Below are 22,198 nucleotides of genomic sequence, written 5' to 3'. Positions count from 1 at the left end.
TCTGCTGTCTCCTAGCCACATGAGCAAGAAGCTGAATTAGAAGTAGAGTAGCTGGAACTTAAATTAGGTACTCTAGCATGGGATAAAGGCATTCCAAGAGGCAGCTTAACCCACTGTGCAACAAAGCCTGCCCCACATTTGTTCTAATGGCACTATAATTAAGAGCCAAAGCAACACAGCCTGACATCCAAGAAGAGGAGTGTAGTGCAACTTACTACAAGAGGAAAGCGATGGGGCCAGTGCTGCGCTGTAGTAGGTTAATCCTCTACCTGCCATGCTTGCATCCCATATGGGTGCTGGTTCAAGTCCCAGCTGCTCCACTTCAAATCCAGCTCCCTGCTAATAGCTTGGCAAAGCAGTGGAAAATGGCCCAAGTGCTTGGGACCCTGCACACATGTACAGGTAGAAGATCCTGGCTCCTGGCTTTGGATAGACCCAGCTCTGGCTGTTATGGCCACTGGGGGAGTAAACCAATAGATAGAAGACCTCTCTCTCTCTGTGTCTCTTTGTCTGTGTCTCTCCCTTGCTCTGTAACTCTGCCTCTGAAATAAATAAATCAATTTCAAAAAAAAAAAAAAAAAAGAAAGAAAGAAAGAAAAGAAAAAAGAAACAAGAAACCATACTGAACAAGCACGAATCAATTCCTTAAACACACACAAACACACACACACACACAGGAAAGTTACAGGTAACAGAGAACCAATGAAGTAGAAATGAGACTGTTATAAATCGGATAATTTTTCTTTCAGGAAAGTTGGGAAATGACTGAAGACTGCACAGAATGAAAAAAACACTTAGAAAACCTGAACTTGGGGCCGGTGCTGTGGTGCAGTGGGTTAACAGCCTGGCCTAAAACGCAGGCATCCCATATGGGTGCCGGTTCTAGTCCTGGCAGCTCCTCTTCCGATCCAGCTCTCTGCTATGGCCTGGGAAAGCAGTAGAGAATGGCCCAAGTCCTTGGGCCCCTGTACCTGCGCAGGAGATCCGGAAGAAACTCCTGGCTCCTGGCTTCGGATCAGCGTAGCTCTGGCCATTGCAGCCAATTGGGGAGTAAACCATCGGATGGAAGACCTCTCTCTCTCTCTCTCTCTCTCTCTGCCTCTCCTCTGTGTGTACCTCTGACTTTCAAATAAATAAATAAATCTTTAAAAAAAAGAAAAAGAAAAAGAAAAAGAAACCTGAACTCTAGCTCCATCTCTGCCATGAAATAGCTTGTAAGTCAGAGCCATCTACTTGACCTTTGCCTGCCTCCATGTCCTTGTTTGTAATAACACTGGCTATATTTATTTCATAGAGCTATTGCCATGAAAACTAAAATTCTTTTTAGATATAAGACATTTTTACAGTTTTGAGTTAAGACATTGCCAGGCATATATAATTCTAACAGTTAAATAAGGAAAAATGAGTATGTTGTAATTAAAAGTGAAAGAAGCAAAAAAATATATATCATGGGCTCACCACATAACAATTTGCATAAAGACGTGAACCTGCTTCTCCAGAACAAGCAAGCCCTCAGATGTCTGCTTTTCTGATTTAATTCTCTGTAATTTAGGTGTCTTCCTTTTTGCAAAGTAGAAAACTAAAGAGCTTGCCTTCTCCTAAGTGAATCTGAAATCAAAAATGCTGGGGCCAGCATTTTAGTGTAGCCAGTAAGGCAGGCTGCCTGTGATGCTGTCATCCCACATAGGCGCTGGTTCAAATCCCTGCTGTTCCACTTGTGATCCAGCTTCCTACTAATGGCCTGGGAAAAGCAGCAGAAGATGGCCCAAGTGTCTGGGTTTTTGCCACCTACTTGGGAGACCTGCATGAAGTGCCTGGCTTCTGGCTTTGGCCTGGTCCAGCTCTGGCTGTTGTGGCATTTCAGGAGTGAGCCAGTAATGGAAGATCTCTCTCCCTCTCTCCCTGGAACTCTGCCTTTCAAATAAATAAATAAATATTTTTTTTTAAATCATCACTAATTCCAGTTGATAATTCTAAATCAAGTTTATGTCACTCTAAGGTATTTCACCTAAAGACTCATTTCTGTTCTTACCTTTTAATTCCTCTGACAAGTAAAGAAGCCCACGGCTGATGCATAGAAAGGCACCAGCCACCATCAAAGCCTTCCTGAAATTCTTCATCCTGGATTCGTAGCTGATGCTGATGTAAGTTGAACTCTGATCCCAATCTTGCTGAATGGAAAGCCTTCTTCTGTGAGGCTGCACATGTATGATCAACCCACTATACAGTTAAAAAAAAAAAAAAAAAAAAAAACAACAACAACAAAAAAACTCACATATAGTTTTGTCTGACAAGAGAAAAACTTGAGGTAAGGGACAAAATGTGATGACTGATAATAACAAGGAAATCATACTGGAAACATTTTAGGAAAATCCATCCATTTTTCAAAAATAAGGCTAAAAGTATAGAATAGAGTAAATGTAGTAGGATCCCAGCTGAGGGCAACTGGCGGGGCGGATGTCATGGTTTGGTGGGTCAGGTCACTGCCGGGGATGCCTGCATCTTATATGGGAGTGCTGGTTTGAGTGCTGACTACTCTGCTTCCAATTCAGTACAAACATCAGACCAAAAGAGCTTAATTATTTCTACTTCATTCTTTTTTAAAATTTTTTACTTATTTATTTGAGATGTAGAGTTACAGACAGACAAGGGGGCAGGGGCCCAAGCACTTGGGCCATCTTCCACTGTTTTTCCAGGCCATAAGCAGAGAGCTGGATTGGAAGAGGAACAGTGGGGACATGAACTGGTGCTCATATGGGATGCTGATGTGGCTGATGTGTGCACCACAGCTCTGGCCCTCATTCTTTAGCTTTTTTGAAATTTATTTGAGGGGCCAGCACTGTGGCACAGCAAGTTAAGTTGTGCTGCATGCGACGCTGGCATCCCATGAGGACACCAGTTCAAGTCCCGGCTGCTCCACTTCAGATCCAGTTCCCTGCTAATGCACCTGGAAAAGAAGCAGAAGACGACTCACGTCTTTGAGTCCCAACATGCACATGGGAGACATGGATAAAGCTCCTGGCTCCTGGCTTCGGCTTGGACCACCCCTGGTGGTTGCAGCCATTTGGGGAGTGAACCAGTGAATGGAAGATCTCTCTTTGTAATTCTGTCAAATAAATAAATAAATAAATAAATCTTAAAAAAAAAAAAAGTATTTCAAAGGCAGAGCGTCAGAGATAGAGGGAGAGACAATGAAAGAGATCTTTTATCTGCTAGTTCAGGCCGGCGCCGCGGCTCACTAGGCTAATCCTCCGCCTAGCGGCGCCGGCACACCGGGTTCTAGTTCCGGTTGGGGCGCTGGATTCTGTCCCGGTTGCCCCTCTTCCAGGCCAGCCCTCTGCTGTGGCCAGGGAGTGCAGTGGAGGATGGCCCAGGTGCTTGGGCCCTGCACCCCATGGGAGACCAGGAAAAGCACCTGGCTCCTGGCTCCTGCCATCGGATCAGCGCGCTGCGCCGGCCGCAGCGCGCCGGCCGCGGCGGCCATTGGAGGGTGAACCAACGGCAAAGGAAGACCTTTCTCTCTGTCTCTCTCTCTCTCACTGTCCACTCTGCCTGTCAAAAAAAAATAATAATAATAATATCTGCTAGTTCACTCCTCAAATGTCTGTAACGCCTGGGCAGGGCCAGGCTGAATCCAGGAGCCAGAAACTTATCTGGGTCCCTCATGTGGGTGTAGGGATCCAACTACTTGAGCCATCTTCTGTTGTTTTCCCAGGCACAACAGCAGGGAGCAAGAGCAGAGGTGGAGCAGCCAGGACTTGAACCAGCACTCTGATATGGAATCTGATGTCACAGGCAGTAGCTTAATCTGTTGTGCCACAATGCTGGACCCACTTCATGCTTATTAATGAATCATATTGAATTCTCGGTAAGTTTCCAATGTAATTGCATCAGTCCAATGAAAGTTCAACATTTTGCCCCTAATTCCTCGTGTGCTTAGAGACAGAGTCACATGTTGGCAGCATAACAAAGCCAAACAAAAACAAAGGCCACCAGAGGTAGCAATTATGACTATTGGATACATAAAGTATTCTCTTACCCTGAAATGAACAACTTGTACCCTGGAAAAGAGGATGGGGCACTACTGAAACAAGGCTCCCACTATGTAAAGGGAATGGAGAATTACAGGTTACAGGTAATTACAGGAGAATGAGGAGTCTTGGCAAGAGTTCAGTGAGAGAATAACAGAGGTTAATGTTTCTTCCAGAGCCAGAAGACCAAGTGCTTCAAAACTTAAAAATAAATAAATAGTGGAGCCGGAGCTGTGGCATAGTGGGTAAGACCGCTGCATGAAGTGCCAGCATTCCATACAAGTGCCAGTTCAAGTCCTGGCTGCTCTACTTCCAATCCAACTCTCTACTATGGAGTGGGAGAGCAGTGAAGGACAGCCCAAGTCCTTGGGCCCCTCCACTCACGTGGGAGACCTGAAAGAAGCTCCTGGCTCCTGGCTTCAGATTGGTGCAGCTCTGGCCACTGCAGCCAACTGGGGAGTGAACCAGCAGATGGAAGATCTCTCTCTCTCTCTCTGTCTCTCCTTCTCTCTCTGTGTAACTCTGACTTTCAAAAAAATAAATAAAGAAAAGAATCTTAATTATCTTAATTTTAAATAAGAAATTTACGGGAAAAAAAACATGCTAGACTGGAAGTCTGGAGGTCCTAGGCAATCATTTAAATTCAAAAGTTGTCAGTTTCCTCAAATGTAAAAGGATGAGGTTAGATGATATGAGTTTCTTTTTTTCTTTTTTTTTTTTTTTTTTTGACAGGTAGAGTGGACAGTGAGAGAGAGAGAGAGAGAAAGGTCTTCCTTTTTCCATTGGTTCACTCCCCAGTGGTCACTGCGGTCGGCGTGCTGCGGCCGGCGCACCGTGCTGATCTGAAGCCAGGAGCCAGGTGCTTCTCCTGGTCTCCCATGCAGGTGCAGGGCCCAAGGACTTGGGCCATCCTCCACTGCCCTCCTGGGCCACAGCAGAGAGCTGGACAGGAAGAGGAGCGACCGGGACAGAATTTGGTGCCCTGATCAGGACTAGAACTCAGTGTGGTGGCGCCGCAGGCGGAGGATTAGCCTATTGAGCCACGGCACTGGCCAGATGATATAAGTTTCTAAGAATCTTTCCATGGTAAAATTTTATGAATCTCATTGACCAAGTCATATCTTTAAAAATACATTTATAGATCGCTTCTCGGCCTTTTGGCTAAGATCAAGTGTAAAAATATATTTATAGAGGGGCCGGCGCTGTGGTTCAGCGGGTTAACGCCCTGGCCTGAAGCTCCAGCATCCCATATGGACGCCTGTTCAAGTCCTGGCTGCTCTACTTCCCATCCAGCTCTCTGCAATGGCCTGGGAAAGCAGTAGATGATGGCCCAAGTCCTTGGGCTCCTGCACTCATGTGGCGGACCTGGAAGAAGCTCCCGGTTCCTGGCTTCAGATTGGCACAGCTCCAGCCATGCGGCCATCTGGGGAGTGAACCAGCAGATAGAAGACCTCTCTCTCTGTCTCTACCTCTCTCTGTAACTCTGCCTGTCAAATAAATAAAATAAATCTTTAAAAAAATACATTTATAGAGTACTTAACTATGTGAAAAGCACATACACTAGAGAGACACACAGAATATGAGAAAGATATGGTTCCTGCTTTCAAGCAACTTATAATCTTAGTGGAAGACACACATAATAACTAGGGAAAGAAGTACTTATGTGGGGACATAGGAAAAAAATTGCAAGCATGGGGGAAATAAGTGATTTCATGAAAATGTTGGTATCTGAATAATCCTGAGGCACCAAATCTTTATTCAATCTCTACTATGGCTCTTGTCGCTAATCACACAGCCATTTTCCTAAATTAAGTCCTCACTGTCTTTCAGTAATACTATTACAGAACTTGCTAACTATTCTCATCTGCATTTTTAGTCTTTTTTTTTTTTTTTTAAGATTTATTTGAAAGGCAGAGTTACAGACAGGGAGAGAGAGGGAGATCTTCTAGTTGCTGGTTCACTCTCCAAATGGCCACAATAGCTGGGGCTGAACCAGAATGAAGCCAAGAGCCAAGAACTCCATTTGGATCTCCTATTTGGGTGCCGGGGCCCAATATTTGGCCATCTTTTGTTGCTTTCCCATTAGCAGGGAGCCAGAATGGAAGTGAAGCAGCTGGGACTCAAACCGGCTTCCAAATGGGATGCATTGCAGGTGACAGTCAACCTGCTGTGCCACAACACCAACCCCTATCTTTAGTCTTCAAATAACTCTCTACTGTCCTCTTACTATTATAACACTAACTGAGGCCCGCATCATCTCCCCATGTGCTACTGCAATAAACTTCATAGTAAACTTCCTTTTTCTATTGTTACCTTTCCTTCTAATTCATTCTCTACAAAGGCATGGAAGTCATGCTAATCTTCTGTTACAATTCTTCAATTTAAAACTCATTAAGGACTCCTCCTTGCCTATTTTAGGATAAAACTTGAATGCATGAGACATAAGGACCTTCACGATCAGGCGTTGCTCCTACTGTATGAGGTTGAGTGGTATCCCTCTGAAATTTATGCAATCTATGAGTATGACCTTTGTAGATATAATCAAGTTAAGATGAAGTCACTCTGGATTATGATGACCCTAAATCTAACGCTAGAGAAGACACAGAAACAGACAAAGGGAAGAGGCCCCATCAATATAGAGGCAGAGACTGGAATGATGCAGCTACAAGCCAAGAGATGCCTGAGGCCACCAGAAATTGAAAGAGATAAGGAAGCATTCTTTTGCAAAGCCTTCAGAGGGAATGTGGCCCTGTCAAGATCTTGATTTGGACTTCTATATTCCAGTTAAAAGAGAATAAGTTTCTAATGTCTTCATTAACCCAGTTTGTGGTAATTTGTTAGGGCAGTCCTAGGAAATGAATACAACCACCATCCATAACCATATTTTATCACGTGTGAGGCCCCCAGACTCATAGTGCTCTCAAACTGCTGAGCCTTTGCACATGTTGTACCTTCTGCCTGGAATTCTCTTCCCAGATTTGTCTGCTTGGAAATTCCCAGGCACCCCTTAAGTCTCCTCTCAAACACTGTTTCTTTTAAAACTCTTCCAGCAGATTTATAAAAATTCTAAAGTCTTACTGTATCTATGATATATATCTATTCTAACAACTAACTTAAAAGAATTATATTCATACACATCTTCCCATAACCTTGAAGTCCTTAAAGACAGAAGTTAGGTCTTTATCTTTTAATTTCTCAGTAGCTAGCACAGAAGCTGGCACACAGACAGTGCTGAATGAATGTCTCCAGGTAAGCAGTTCACAGCATTACTCTGACTGCATCTGTCTGCTTAACTTTCTATGGCTCACATTTATTTATCAAATAAAAACATTAAAACTTCCTTTCTAAACATTAAGATCTTAAGAGATCTGGTCCTAACTACCTAACCTATTCTACTTCTCATGATAATCCATTTTAGAAATTCTAGCTGGGTAGCCTATATTCACTATTATGTATACATACACACACACACACACACACACACACACACACCTCTCCTATGTCTTCATATGCACATGCCTTCTTTGTTCCTACAGTTCATTCTACCTATAGTATTTTTCCAACATCCACAAACATTAATTTTATTGAATATTTACTTTTGATGAATGCAAGCTTCCTTATGAAAACCTCTTTGGTTTCCCTCAACTGGAAGTAGTCTATCTCTCTTTCAGGTTTCCAGACTACTTTATTTACACTCTATTAATAATAGAGCTGCTTATACAATTTTTTAAAAAGAGGTTCATTTATCTATTTGAAAAGCAGAGTGCCAGAGAGAAAAGGGGCAACACAGAGAGAGAGATTTTCCATTTGCTGGTTCACTCCCCAAATGGCCAAAATGGCCTTGGTTGGGCCAGGCCAAAGCCAGGAGCCTGAAACTCAATTCTCATTCCTACATGACTGGCAGGGGCCCAAGTACTTAAGCCAAATTCTGTTTTCCCAGGTACATTAGCAAAGAGCTGGATTGGAAGTGGTGCAGCTGGCGCTTGAACCAGTGCACACATGGATGCCAGTGCCACAGGGTGGTAACTTAACCAGTTGTGAAATGACACTGGCCCACTGCTAATGAATATCTTTTCCCCTATGAGTTTGTGAGCTCTTTGAGGACAGAGTCACTGATTGATCATTTACTAGTGTGTTTGTCCATGGCAGATACTCAATGTATTTGATAGAAAAATGAATGACAACAATGACTGAATTAATAAATATTTTTAAAACAGCATTCTACAGGACTACTCATATTCATAAAAAATAGAAGAGAAGACCATGAGGTCATTGTCTACATTTCTGTGGTATTTAACAAAAACTTCTTTTGGGAAACACTCAGAAAAGACAGGTCAGAAGTGCTGAAAAAAAAAAAAAAAAGTAGAATAAATTGGGCCAGAAAATAAGTTTTGCAGGTGTGTTCAGAGTAGATTTGGTATTTAAAGACTTTGGGGCCGGCGCTGTGGCTCAATAGGCTAATCCTCCACCTAGCGGCGCCGGCACACCGGGTTCTAGTCCCGGTCGGGGCCCCGGATTCTTTCCCGGTTGCCCCTCTTCTAGGCCAGCTCTCTGCTGTGGCCAGGGAGTGCAGTGGAGGATGGCCCAAGTGCTTGGGCCCTGCACCCCATGGGAGACCAGGAGAAGCACCTGGCTCCTGCCTTCGGATAAGCGCGGTGTGCCGGCCGCAGCACGCCAGCGGTGGCGGCCATTGGAGGGTGAACCAACGGCAAAGGAAGACCTTTCTCTCTGTTTCTCTCTCTCACTATCCACTCTGCCTGTCAAAAAAAAAAAAAAAAAAAAAGACTTTGGAACAGACACATTTGGAGAAGAAGTATTCAAGGTCAAACTTATCTTATTATCCATGAAAGCAAAGGTCCACTAACCTGGGGAGGGGGCTGGTACAGGTTGGGATTCACCAAAACTCCCAAAGGGTCTTCAGAAGATCTATCCAATTTGATCTGTGGCTGGTTCAAAGTTCCATTGGCAATGGCCTGTATTGCCTCATCTAGTCTGTGGTAACAAACCAAAAGGATGCAATAATTGATAATGTTCTGTGCTCAGAATGTCCTTACTTACCAACAACCTAAAACAGTAGTAACATCTGGAATTCAAAGTCCATGGATAATATTTCCTGTTTCCCACTCCAACTTCTTTCTCTTCATACCAAAAACCCTAAGGAATGTGTATTAGTAAAAGTTGTAGAACATCAAGAAAACAGGTAATCATTCATCCATTTAATAAGATCACTAAACATGCAAATAGTAGAAAAGCTGCCTAGAAATATCCTGACACACAGAAGAGTACTCTACCCAGCTTATGTATTCAGTATACCCCTACAAGTTACTCCTCTATCTACTAAGGAGTACTTTCCATTCCTCCATACTTATCTGAATTTCATTCTTCCTTCAAGTTTAAGAAGTTCTAGAGAGGCCCTCAAGGGCCCAATATAAAAGTCCTTCCTCCTTTCTCTAATGCCCTGCTAAGTAATCATTGGATACATCCCAGGTTACCCTGTGCCTACCCTACTGCTGGATTTGGGTATTTGACTGTAAACCTATAAAAGAATGTGGCAGGCTTCTTCTAAAGATTGTGCAATACTATTGTTTTATTTTTTTAAATAGATTTATTTATTTATTTGAAACGCAGAGTTACAGAGAGGCAGAGCCAGAGAGAGAGAGGTCTTCCATCTGCTGGTTCACTCCCCAGATGGTTTACCCCCCAAATGGCTGCAACGGCCAGAGTTGTGCCGATCCGAAGCCAGGAGCCAGGAGCTTCTTCCAGGTCTCCCATGTGGGTGCAAGGGCCTAAGCACTTGGGTCATCTTCTACTGCTCTCCTAGGCCATAGCAGAGAGCTGGATTGTAAGTGGAGCAGTCGGGACTCGAACCAGCACCCATATAGGATGCTGGCACCTCAAGCGGCTGCTTTACCCAATATACCGCAGCACCAGCCCTTCCTATTGTTTTTTTTTTTTTGTTTTTTTTTTTGTTTTTTTATTTTGACAGGCAGAGTGGACAGTGAGAGAGAGAGAGAGAGAAAGGTCTTCCTTTGCCGTTGGTTCACCCTCCAATGGCTGCCGCGGCCGGCGCGCTGCGGCCGGCGCAGCGCGCTGATCCGATGGCAGGAGCCAGGAGCCAGGTGCTTTTCCTGGTCTCCCATGGGGTGCAGGGCCCAAGCACCTGGGCCATCCTCCACTGCACTCCCTGGCCACAGCAGAGGGCTGGCCTGGAAGAGGGGCAACCGGGACAGAATCCGGCGCCCCGACTGGGACTAGAACCTGGTGTGCCGGCGCCGCTAGGCGGAGGATTAGCCTAGTGAGCCGCGGCGCCGGCCCTATTGGTTTCTAAGAGGCCCCACAGTAACCCTGTCTTATTCAATTCTATAGCTCTATGTTATTTGCTGCTGTATTCCATGACCCTGTTGAATGCTTGACAAACATTTGTGGATGATGATAAAGATAATTTTGAGGCACAACACAATGAAAACAGAAAAGGCTGAATTTGACTTTGAATTCAATTCAAATATATTTCATTAGGAATCTCTTAGATGTAATGCAACTTAAAAGGCTAGAGGACATAGTTCCTGCCTTTAAGAAGCTTTGCCCCTAGTGGCAGGTTTAAGCTACACAGATGCTAAACCCCACGTGAAGGGCAGTGATAATCACCGTGAGGCACAACCCCACTGGGGGTTACTGTCCCATCAATCCACAGGTCGTATCAAGTCAGTGCAAGGGAGAGGATTCTCAAACTGAGGGAAAAGCAGAAACAAAGGCATGAAGCCAAAAAAAAAAAAAAAAAAAAAAAAAAAAAGAATTTGAGGCATGAGACAAGTCTGTAATAACAAGAAGACAGTAGGATTTGAAGGAAGGAAACAGATTTGAGACACAGTGTAGAGGCAGATATACAGAACTCTAGAATCTGTAAAAGGGATAATACAAACAGCTAAGCAATACATTTCTAGAATGCTTAAGCATACTAGCATATAACTAAAGGAAATGTGAATAAAAATTATGATTAAATATAATTTTGATGTGTTAAAATGAGTATTTAAAAAATCTGCGGAGCCGGCGCCATGGCTCACTTGGCTAATCCTCCACCTGCGGTGTCAGCATCCCATATAGGCACCAGGTCCTAGTCCCGGTTGCTCTTCTTCCAGTCCAGCTCTCTGCTGTGGCCCAGGAAGGCAGTGAAGGATGGCCCAAGTGCTTGGGCCCCTGCACCCGCATGGGAGACCAGGAGGAAGCACCTGGCTCCTGGCTTTGAATCGGCACAGTGCCGGCCGTGGCAGCCATTTGGGGAATGAACCAACAGAAGGAAGACCTTTCTCTCTGTCTCTCTCTCACTGTCTGTAATTCTTCCTGTCAAATAAATAAATAGAATCTTAAAATAAATAAAAATTAAAAAAAATCTGTTTGCAAGAAAAGAAGAAATTTTCATCTTGATAACCAGTGTGTACACTAATAAGTGTACACTGATAAGTCAAAAAGTATGCACAATTTAAATTCTAAGATATTGCCCAATTTCTCCTGTAAAAGAACGTACCATTTTTTGGTTGTTAAAGGCTTTATTTTTATAGCAGTTTTAGGTTAATAACAAAATCAAGAGGAAGATACACAGATTTCCCATATAGCCTCAGTCTCCAAACCTATAAAGCCTCTTGCGATCAATATTCCCCACAAGTATGATACATTCATTACAACTGACGGACCCACACTGGCACATCATCACCACCAAAAACCAGTTATATTAGAACTCACTCTTGGTGTTGTACATTTTATGAGTTTGGACAAATTCATATAGACATATAGTTACAAGTATAGTTGTATAAAAAATTAGTTTCACTACCTTAAAAAACCTCTGTGTTGGGGCAGCGCTGTGATGCAGTGGGTTAATGCCCTGGCCTAAAGCATCCCATATGGGCGCCAGTTCTAGTCCCGACTACTCCTCTTCCAATCCAGCTCTCTGCTATGGCCTGGGATAGCAGTAGAAAAGGGCCCAAGTCTTTGGGCCCTGCAACCACATGGGAGGTCCGGAAGAAGCTCCTGGCTCCTGGCTTTGGATCGGCGCAGCTCCGGCCATTGCGGCCATCTGGGGAGTGAACCAGCGGATGGAAGACCTCTCTCTCTGTCTCTACCTCTCTCTGTAACTCTTTCAAATAAATAAAATAAATCTTTAAAAAAAAAAAAATCCTTTGTGTTCCACCCACTTACTCCTTCCTCTCTTCTAACTCTGCCAACCATTGCATAGTAGGAGTCACATAGTATATTGGTTCTATCATTTTATTTAAATAATTTTTTAAATATTTATTTATTTATTTTAAGGTCAGAGTTACAGATAGAAAGGAAGAGACAGAGAGAAAGAAACAGATTTCTATCCACTCCTCAGATGGCTGCAATGGCCATGGCTGAGTGAGGCCGAAGCCAGGAGCCAGGAGCTTCATCCAGGTCTGCCATATAAGTGACAGTGGCCCAAATAATTGGGCCATCTTCTGCTGCTTTCCCCAGGCTATCAGCAGGGAGCTGGATTGGAAGTGGAGGAGCCAGGACACGAACTGTCCCTCATATGGGTGGCCAGCATCACAAGTAGTGGCTTTATCCACTATGCTACAACACCAACCCCTTATTTTTATAATTTTTTTAAAATTTATTTTTATATTTGAAAGGATACACAACAGGCCGGTGCCGTGGCTCACTAGGCTAATCCTCCGCCTTGTGGCGCCAGCACACCGGGTTCTAGTCCCGGTCGGGGCCCTGGATTCTGTCCTGGTTGCCCCTCTTCCAGGCCAGCTCTCTGCTATGGCCCGGGAGTGCAGAGGAGGATGGCCCAAGTGCTTGGGCCCTGCACCCCATGGGAGCCCAGGAGAAGCACCTGGCTCCAGATCAGCGTGATGCGCCGGCCGTAGCGTGCCGGCCACGGCGGCCATTGGAGGGTGAACCAACAGCAAAAGGAAGACCTTTCTCTCTGTCTCTCTCTCTCACTGTCCACTCTGCCTGTCCAAAAAAAAAAAAAAAAAAAAAAAAAAGATACACAAGAGACAGAGACCAAGAGGTCTTCTCTACTGGTTCACTTCCCAAATGCCTGCAACAGGGAGCTGGACCAGAAGTGGAGCAGCCAGGACACAAACTGGCACCCATATAGGATGCCGGGGGATGCCGGCACTGCAGGAGGTGACTTAACCTGCACTGCCACAATGCTGCTCCCACATGGAACTCTTTAGCCAAGTTTATTATCATAGTATGGTTTGCAGTATAGATGTAATTTTTTCTCCCAAATCAGTGGTCAATCACTCCAACGTCACATATTTAATCCTGTCCTTACTGCTTAAAAATGTTGGCTTTACTGGCCAGTGAAGTAGCACAGCAAGTGAATCTGCCGGCATTTCATATGAGTGCCAGTTCGAGTTCTGGATACTCTGCTTCTGAGCCAGCTCCCTGCTAATGTGCTTGGGAAGGCAGCAGAAGATGATCCAAGTCCTTGTACCCGTGCCACCCATATTGCAGGCCCAGATGGAATTCCAGGTTCCTGGCTTTGGCCTGGCCCAAACCCAGTCAGGTGGCCATTTAGGAATTGAACCAGTGGATGGAAGATCTATTTGTCTCTCTCTGTTTCTCTCTTTCTGTCTGTCTGTCTCTCTCTTTCTGTGACTCTGCCCTTCAAATAATAAATATCTCAAGTTAGCTTAATTGATTATTAAATTCATATACAAACATATATATATAAACACAATGTAAATATACTGGTCTCTTTCTAAACCTTATTGTTTATTGATCTATTCTTATGTCTAAACAGTACCTTATTTAAAAAAGTTTTTAGGGGCCAGTGCTGTGGCAAAGCAGATAAAGAGGCCACCCGCAGTACCAGCATCCTATATGGATATTGGTTCGAGTCGCAGCTACTCCACTTCCTATCCAGCTTTCTGCTATGTCCTGGGAAAGCAGTAGAAGATGGCCCAAGTACTTGGGCCCCTGCACCTATGTGGGAGACCCGGAAGAAACTCCCGGCTCCTGGCTTGGGATCAGCACAGCTCCAGCCATTGCAGCCAACTGGGGAGTGAACCAATAGATGGAAGACCTCTCTCTCTTTGCCTCTCCTCTCTCTGTGTAACTCTTTCAAATAAATAAATTAATTTTAAAAAAGTAACAGTAACCATCTAATAAGAGAAATTCCCTTCACTGTTAATTTTCAAAATTCCTTAGCTACTCCTACATGTTTCCTATTCCAAATAAACATTTTATTTTATAAATCACCAAAACAGATCTATTAGAGAAAGAAAACCCTTTACAGTCAACCTACTCTTCTTTCAGACTGTTTCTGGCACCACTCACTTACCTGCTGTGATACTCTGCTAGTGGATTTTCTTCTTCCAGGATCTTCCGACCTGCAAAGTCAATGGTGACCTTCTTAGAGAGTCGAGAGGCATGTCGAAGCTCTCTCAACTCTTCCTCTCGTTTCTGCAGAGCTTCCCGCTCAACTTTGGACAACCACTGGTTAGAATCACTGGCAAAGTAATCTGACTCATCATCAATGACTTGGGTCCTTCGAATGCTAAGAAAAAAAAGCACATGGCAATTAGGTCTATTGAAAAGGACAGCCTACTAGGAACTGTTTCAAGGGAGCTTACTCTTCTGTTATGGAGGTTATTGTCTGATATACAGGTAAAGCTGCTGCCTGTCATGCTGGTATCCCATATAGACACTGGTTCAAGTCCTGGGTTCTCCACTTCCCATCCAGCTCCCTGCTAAGGCATCTGGGAAAGCAGTGGAAGATGGTCCAAGTGCTGGGCCCCTGAACCCATATGGGAGACCTAGATGAAGCTCTTGGCTTCTGGCATTGGGCCCAATCCAGCCTTGGATGTTGCTATTAGCTGGTAACATGGTAGCCATAAAAAAAAAAAAAAAAAAAAAAAAAAAAAAAAAAAAAAGGATGCTAGGTGCGACACTTTTTTTAAAGATTTATTATTTATTTGAAAGGCAAATTAGAGAGAAGGAGAGATAGGGGCTGTGGGGGTGACAGAGAGAAAGAGAAAAAAAAATCTTTCATTTGCTGGTTTACTCCCCAAATGGCAGCAAAGATGGGGTTTGTTCCAGGCTGAAGCCAGGAACCAGGAGCTTCATCCAGGTCTACCTTATTAGTGCAGGGGCCCAAGCACTTGGGTCATCTTCTGCTGCTTTCCTAGATGCATTAGAAGGGAGCTGGAATGAAAGTGGAGCAGCAAGGACTCAAACTGGTGCCCAAATGGGATGACAGTACTGCAGGCCATGGCTTTACTGCACTTCGCCAAAGTGCCGCCTTGGCCTGAATCCCAGCTCTGCTCCCAATTCCAACTTCCTGCTAATTCACAGCCTGGGAGACAAGAAGCAATAGCTTAAGCAGTTGGGTCCCTGCCACTCTTTTTTTTTTTTTTTTTTTTTTTCATTTATTTATTTGGAAGTCAGAATTACACAGAGAGAAGGAGAGGCAGAGAGAGAGAGAGAGAAAGAGAGAGAGAGAGGGGTCTTCCATCCGCTGGTTCATTTCCCAGTGGGCCAAAATGGCCAGAGCTGCACTGATCTGAAGCTTTTTTAAAAGTAGAGTAGGGGGGACGGGTGCCATGGCTCATTTGGTTAATCCTCTGCCTGTGGCACCAGCATCCCATATGGGCACCAGGTTCTAGTCCCGGTTGCTCCTCTTCCAGTCCAGCTCTCTGCTGTGGCCCGGGAGGGCAGTGGAAGATGGTCCAAGTGCTTGGGCCCCTGCATCCGCATGGGAGACTGGGAAGAGGCACCTGGCTCCTGGCTTCGGATCGGCGCAGCAACAGCCGTAGCAGCCATTTGGGGAATGAACCAATGGAAGAAGACCTTTCTCTGTCTCTCTCTCTCACTGTCTATAACTCTACCTGTCAAATAAAAATAATAATAATAAAAAAAGTAGAGTAGGGGCTGGCACTGTGGCGTAGTGGGTAAAGCCACTGCCTGCAGTACCAGTATCCCATATGGGTGCTAGTTTGAGTCCTGGCTGCTGCACTTCCAATCCAGCTCTCTGTTGTGGCCTGGGAAGATGGCCCAAGTCCTTGGGCCCCTGCACCCACATGGGAGACCTGGAAGAAGCTTCTAGCTTCTGACATTGGATCAGCTTAGCTCCAGCTGTGCAGCCATTTGGGGAGTGAACCAGCAGATGGAAGATCTCTCTCTCTCTCTCTCTCTCTCTGCCTCTGCCTCTCTGTAGCTCTGCCTTTCAACTAAATAAACAAATCTTAAAAGAAGAAAAAAAGGACAATAGAGGGGCCAGTGTTGTAGTATAGTGATTTAAATTGCCACCTGCATCAGCATCCTGTAAGAGTGCTAGTTCAAGTTTTGGCTGCTCCACTTCATATCTAGTCTCCTGCTAATGTGCCTGGGGAGGCAGCAGAGGATGGTTCAAGTTCTTGGGCCCCTGTACCCACGTGGGAGACCTGGATGAAGCTATTAGCTCCTGGCTTCAGCCTGGCACAGCCCTGGCCATTGTAGCCATTTGGGGAGTGAACCAGCAGGTGGAAGACCTCTCTTTCTTTCTCTCTCTCTCTCCCTCCCTCTCTCTCTTTCTCTGTAACTCTGCTTTTCAAATAAAAATAAAATAATTTTTTTAAAAAATAGGGTAGAAAGCTGAAGAGACTCAGAAAGAAATTGGTCTTATGTTAATAAGATCAGTTTCAAACCTAGATAATGAAATTAATACCCTTGAACACACCAGCAAAGCAGCAACATTAACAGGGGAGGCCATTTTCTAGTTTGTGTTTATGAAGAAATACATTATATTTCTAATGACAAGTTTTACTGAATAGGACCAAATGAGACACTTAAAGGGTTAAGAATGAACAGAATTCACACATCATGTGATGGCCATTCTTAAGGAATAGCTTTCCAAATTCTATCTCATATATTTAGAGCAAATGGTTTGGAACCAGTAAGGGTGTCTCACCAAAGGATTGTAATGCCAGGAATAGGCTTCCAGGTTAGTTACAATAAGTAAGAGCTCTGAGGTCTAGGGACCCTCATAGATTCCCATGATTATGTAAGAAGGGAACATATTAAGTATCATCCAGAAATTATTGAGCCCAGTGCAGTGGCGTAGGTTAAGCCTCTGCTTGCAGCGCTGACATAACATATGGGCACCAGTTTGAGTTCCGGCTGCTCTACTTCCCATCCAGCTCCATGGAAACGGCCTAGGAAAGCAGTGGAAGATGGCCTAAGTGCTTGGGCCCCTGCACCCATGTGGGAGATTTGGAAGAAGTTCCTGCTCCTGACTTCAGATCAACTCAGCTCCAGTCATTGTGGCCATTTGGGGAGTGAACCAGCAGATGAAAGACCTCTCTCTCTGTCTCCCTCCCTCTGTCTGTAACTCTGCCTCTCAAATAAATAAATGTTAAAAAGAAAGAAAGAAAGAAAATTTCAGGACATTTAAAAAAAAATTTTTTTTGACAGGCAGAGTGGACAGTGAGAGAGAGAGACAGAGAGAAAGGTCTTCCTTTTCCACTGTTCACCTCCCAATGGCCGCTAAGGCCGGCATGCTGCGCCAATCCGGAGCCAGGAGCCAGGAGCTTCCTCTTGGTCTCCCATGCGGGTGCAGGGCCCAAGCACTTGGGCCATCCTCCACTGCCTTCCTGGGCCACAGCAGAGAGCTGGACTGGATTTCAGGACATTTTGATACCGATTATTGAATCAGAAAAGAAATGTAGTGTAGGGCCAGCACCGTGGCTCACTTGGCTAATCCTCCACCTGCGGCGCCGGCACCCCAGGTTCTAGTCCCGGTCAGGGCACCGGATTCTGTCCCGGTTGCTCCTCTTCCAGTCCAGCTCTCTGCTGTGGCCGGAAGTGCAGTGGAGGATGGCCTAAGTGCTTGGGCCCTGCACCCGCATGGGAGACCAGGAGGAAGCTCCTGGCTCCTGGCTTCAGACTGGCACAGCACGCCGGCCTTAGCGGCCATTTGGGGGGTGAACCAACGGAAGGAAGACCTTTCTCTCTGTCTCTCTCTCTTTCACTGTCTAACTCTGCCTGTCAAAATAAATAAATAAATAAATAAAAGAAATGTAGTATCAAAGGGAGAGAAAGGGGACGGCACTGTGGTGTAGTGGGTACAGCTACCACCCGCAGTACCAGCATCCCATATGGGTGCTGGTTCAAGTCCCAGCTGCTCCACTTCCAATTCTGCTGTCTGCTGTGGCCTGGGAAAGCAGTGGAAGATGGCCCAGGTCTTTGGGCTTCTGCACCTGCCTGGGCGACCTGGAGGGAGGCTCTTGGCTCCTAGTTCCGGATCGGCTTTGCTCTGACAGTTGCAGCCATTAGGGGAGTAAACCAGCAGATGGAATACCTCTTTCTTTCTGCCTCTGCCTCTCTATAAGTCTGCCTGTCAAATAAATGGATAAATCTTAAAAAAAAAAAAAAAAGGGAAAGGGAAGAGTAAATCAAGCTTTCTTAGGGCATGACATTATCTAGGCTCTCCCAGAGGCAATTATCAAATTCCCTAACTTGGTAGTTAGTGAATGGTAGGGTCTATAGTATAGCAGTGTGTCCCAAAATGGTGTTTCGGTCAGTGACAGACCACATATACATACAATGGTGGTCCATAAGACTGTAACACAGCCAAAAAATTCCTATCACCTAATGACACTGAAGCCATTGTAATGTGACAGCATAAAGTATTACTCACATATCTATAAATCTACTATACTGCCAGTCATGTAAAAATATAGCACATACAATTAGGTAGAATATATAATGCTTGATAATAAACAATATTACTATATTATCTATTTATATCATCATACTTTTATAATTAGAGTATTGCTTCAACGAAGAAAAAAAGTTTATCATACAACAGTACGCCACGTTAAGTCTGAAGCAGATTCATACATCTTATGAGTGCTGTGTCTCTTGATTGCATCATTTCTTCTTGTGCTCCATTTTTGTTGTTTTGCACATCCTGGCCCCATATGTAATACACTGTACCATATATATATATATATATATATTCCATATGGTCTAGATGTATAATAGACTATATCATCTAGGTTTGTGTAAGTACACTCCATGATGTTCATGCAATGATGCATTTTCAAACTATACCCCTCTAGTTAAGGGATGCTTAACTATCTGTGTTGATTGAATGAATGAATGACTGCAAATGGAACAAGTGTGGAATTCTGTCAACCCAAATCAGCTGTCCAGGGATTACATCAGCATTTTTGCCAAGAATCAAAAAATGCTACATGATGGGATTTTCTTGGTGGGAGCCTATCTTAATGAAACATGGATTAAAAAATAAGAGGTAGGCCTGCTAAGTAAAACATCCAGCACTTTTGCTGAAAACCCTTTCACACACCACCTTTGGTATCAAGTATCAAAACAATATTTTAATGGCCAGAATCTGTGGACTAGTGGTAGCGTCTGTTACTCTGTCATACCTAGTTCTGTCAAACTCCAACAGTTTATCCTTATGCTTGATAGCCTTCTCCAGACCAGACTTAATGCGTAATTCTTGATGAGGAAGAAGGTCTTGGGAAGAGATGTCCATCTTTACAGAGTTGTCTGCCCCTGAAATTCAATATGGAAATCAAAGGTGTCAGCCAAACAAATTAGTTGCATTAATGTGCAGCAAAGAACAAAATATCTACATGTCTCATTCTGGCCAGATGGCCTGAGATACTCATTTCAATGGAAAAGAAACAATCACACAGGCTAGGCCTTACCTGGAAAACATCAAGTAGTGTTTGGCACATAATCAGTTCTCAATAAATATTAGGGTCCTTTTCTTCCCTTTTAGAAATTTGGATTGGGGCTGGTGTTGTGGCAGAGTGGGTTAAGCTGCTGCTTGGGATGATAGCATCCCATGGTGAAAAGCTGAACTGAGTGCCAGCTGCTCCACTTCTGATCCAGCTCCCTGCTAATGTGCCTGGGATAGCGTAGGATGATGGTCCAAAGGCCACCCATAAGGGAGACTACAATAGAGTGCCTGGCTCCTGGATTTGGCCTGGCCCAGCTCTGGCAGTTGCAGCCATTTGGGAGAGTGAACCAGCAGATGACAGCTCTCTCTCCCTTTCAAATAAGTAAATTTTTAAAAAAAATTTGACCACAAAGATTAACCAACATTAACAACACAGCATAAACAAAACAAAGATTAACAACACAGCATAAAAATGCCTTATAAAAGTGTTTTGCCTAGAGTTTAGGGTGCTTTCATCCTATATCAGAGTGTGACTGGCTTCTGACTCCAGCTTACTGCCAACACAGATTCTGGCGGAGCCAGCGCTGTGGTGTAACAGGTTAAGCTGCCGCCTGCAACTCCGGCATCCCATATAGGTGCCGATTCAAGTATCAGCTGTTCCACTTCCCATCCAGCTCCCTGCTAATGCACCTAGGAAAACTATGGAGGACGGCCCAAAAGCTTGGGCCCCTGCATCCTGTTAAGAGACTCAGAAGTTGTTCCTGGCTCCTGACTTTGGCCTAGCCCAGCCCCAGCTATGTGGATGTTTGGGGAGTGAACTAGCAGATAGAAGATCTGTCTGTCTCTAACTCTGCCTTTCAAATAAATAAAATAAATCTTAAAAAAAAAAAAATGCAGACCCTGGGAAGCAGTGATGGCTCAAGTAACTGGTTTTCCTCCACCCATGCGGGAGAACTAGATTGAGTGGCTAGCTCCTGGCTTCAGATTGACCCAGCCTGGAATGTTGTGGGCATGTGAAGAATGAACTAACAGATGGGGGCTCTTGCTGGCTGTGTTTCTTTCCACCTCTCAAATGAAAATGAGAAAAATTTCAAGAGAAGGGCATAAGTGAATAATTAATGAGCACCTAGTAGATGATACTAAGAAACAATATAAACCATATTATTTAATTCTTACAATAGCCCTGTAAGACAGTTTGTATTATCTTTGCTTTACACATGTGGATACTGGAGTTCAGAAATGATAATAAATTTACTGAGTTCATTCAGTTAGGAATTAGAAAGTAGAAACACGGCTGGTGCTGTGGTGTACTGGGTTAAACAGTTTCCTATGGCACCAGCATCCCATATGGGTGCCAGTTCCAGTCCCAGCTATTCTACTTCCGATCTAGCTCCCTGTTGATGTATCCGGGAGGACCGATGGCCTAAGTCCTAAGCCCCTGCCACCCCTGTGGGACATCCAGATGAAGCTCCTGGCTCCTTACTTTGGTCTGGCCCAGCCCTGGCTGATGAGGTCATTTGGGGAATGAATCAGCAGATGGAAGATCTCTGTCTCAGCCTTTCTTTCTGTAACTCTGCCTTTTGAATAAAATAAATAATTTTTTAAAGATTTATTGGGGCCGGCGCTGTGGAGTAGCAGGTAAAGCCGCCGCCGCAGTGCTAGCATCCCATATGTGTGCCAGTTAGAGTCCCGGCTGCTCCACTTCTGAGCCAGCTCTCTGCTATGGCCTGGAAAGGAGCACAAGATGGCCCAAGTCCTTGGGCCCCTGCACACACATAGGAGAACCGGAAGAAGCCCCTGGCTTCTGGCTTCAGATTGGCCCAGCTCCAGAAATTGCAGCCATTTGGGGAGTGAGCCGGTGGATAGAGGACCCCTATCTCTCTCTCTTTCTCTCTCGGCCTCTGCTTCTCTGTAATTCTGCCTTTCAAATAAATCTAAAAACAAACAAACAAAAAAAAAAAAAAAAAAAAACAGGCCAGCACCGTGGCTCACTAGGCTAATTCTCCACCTGCGGCACCAGCACTCTGGGTTCTAGTCCCGGTTGGGGTGCCGGATTCTGTCCCAGTTGCTCCTCTTCCAGTCCAGCTCTCTGCTGTGGCCCGGGAAGGCAGTGGAGGATGGCCCAAGTGCTTGGGCCCTGCACCTGCGTTGGAAACCAGGGGGACGTGCCTGGCTCCTGGCTTCAATTCGGCGCAGTGCGCCGGGCGTAGAGGCCATTTGGGGAGTGAACCAACGGAAGGAAGACCTTTCTCTCTGTCTCTCTCTCTCTCTCTCTGTCTAATTCTGCCTGTCAAAAACAAACAAAAAACCTGCAATTATAACAAATCAAGTTAAAAGGCTGTTTTTAGCCACTAAAAATAAATATGAATAATATATAGCAATATAGAAACTTAGTTGTGAAATATTAACTGAAAAAATGGAATCATAAAGTTTACACTTTGTGATTGCCATTTTATAATGCTAACCAATCTGTCTATATAAAACAAAAACAGGGTGGTATTTGGTACAG

General features: G+C 44.5%; 1 protein-coding gene across 8 annotated transcripts in view; it reads right to left on the bottom strand.

The window, feature by feature from the left end:
• The window catches only part of TRIP4 (thyroid hormone receptor interactor 4), a 101,351-nt gene that overhangs the window by 28,898 nt on the left and 50,255 nt on the right, over positions 1-22,198 (bottom strand). For all 8 annotated transcript variants that reach the window (XM_017347962.3, XM_008268896.4, XM_002718101.5 and 5 more), the window contains 4 exons: positions 19,430-19,559; positions 14,341-14,556; positions 8,897-9,023; positions 2,033-2,220 (listed from right to left, as the gene is read on the bottom strand). In XM_017347962.3, coding sequence (XP_017203451.2) covers positions 2,033-2,220; positions 8,897-9,023; positions 14,341-14,556; positions 19,430-19,559 — 661 coding nt within the window. The remainder of the gene's footprint in view (positions 1-2,032; positions 2,221-8,896; positions 9,024-14,340; positions 14,557-19,429; positions 19,560-22,198) is intronic.

Source organism: Oryctolagus cuniculus, chromosome 12 (assembly GCF_964237555.1).
Source record: "Oryctolagus cuniculus chromosome 12, mOryCun1.1, whole genome shotgun sequence".
Taxonomy (NCBI): Eukaryota; Metazoa; Chordata; class Mammalia; order Lagomorpha; family Leporidae; genus Oryctolagus; species Oryctolagus cuniculus.
This window is presented reverse-complemented; position numbering and strand designations above follow the sequence as displayed.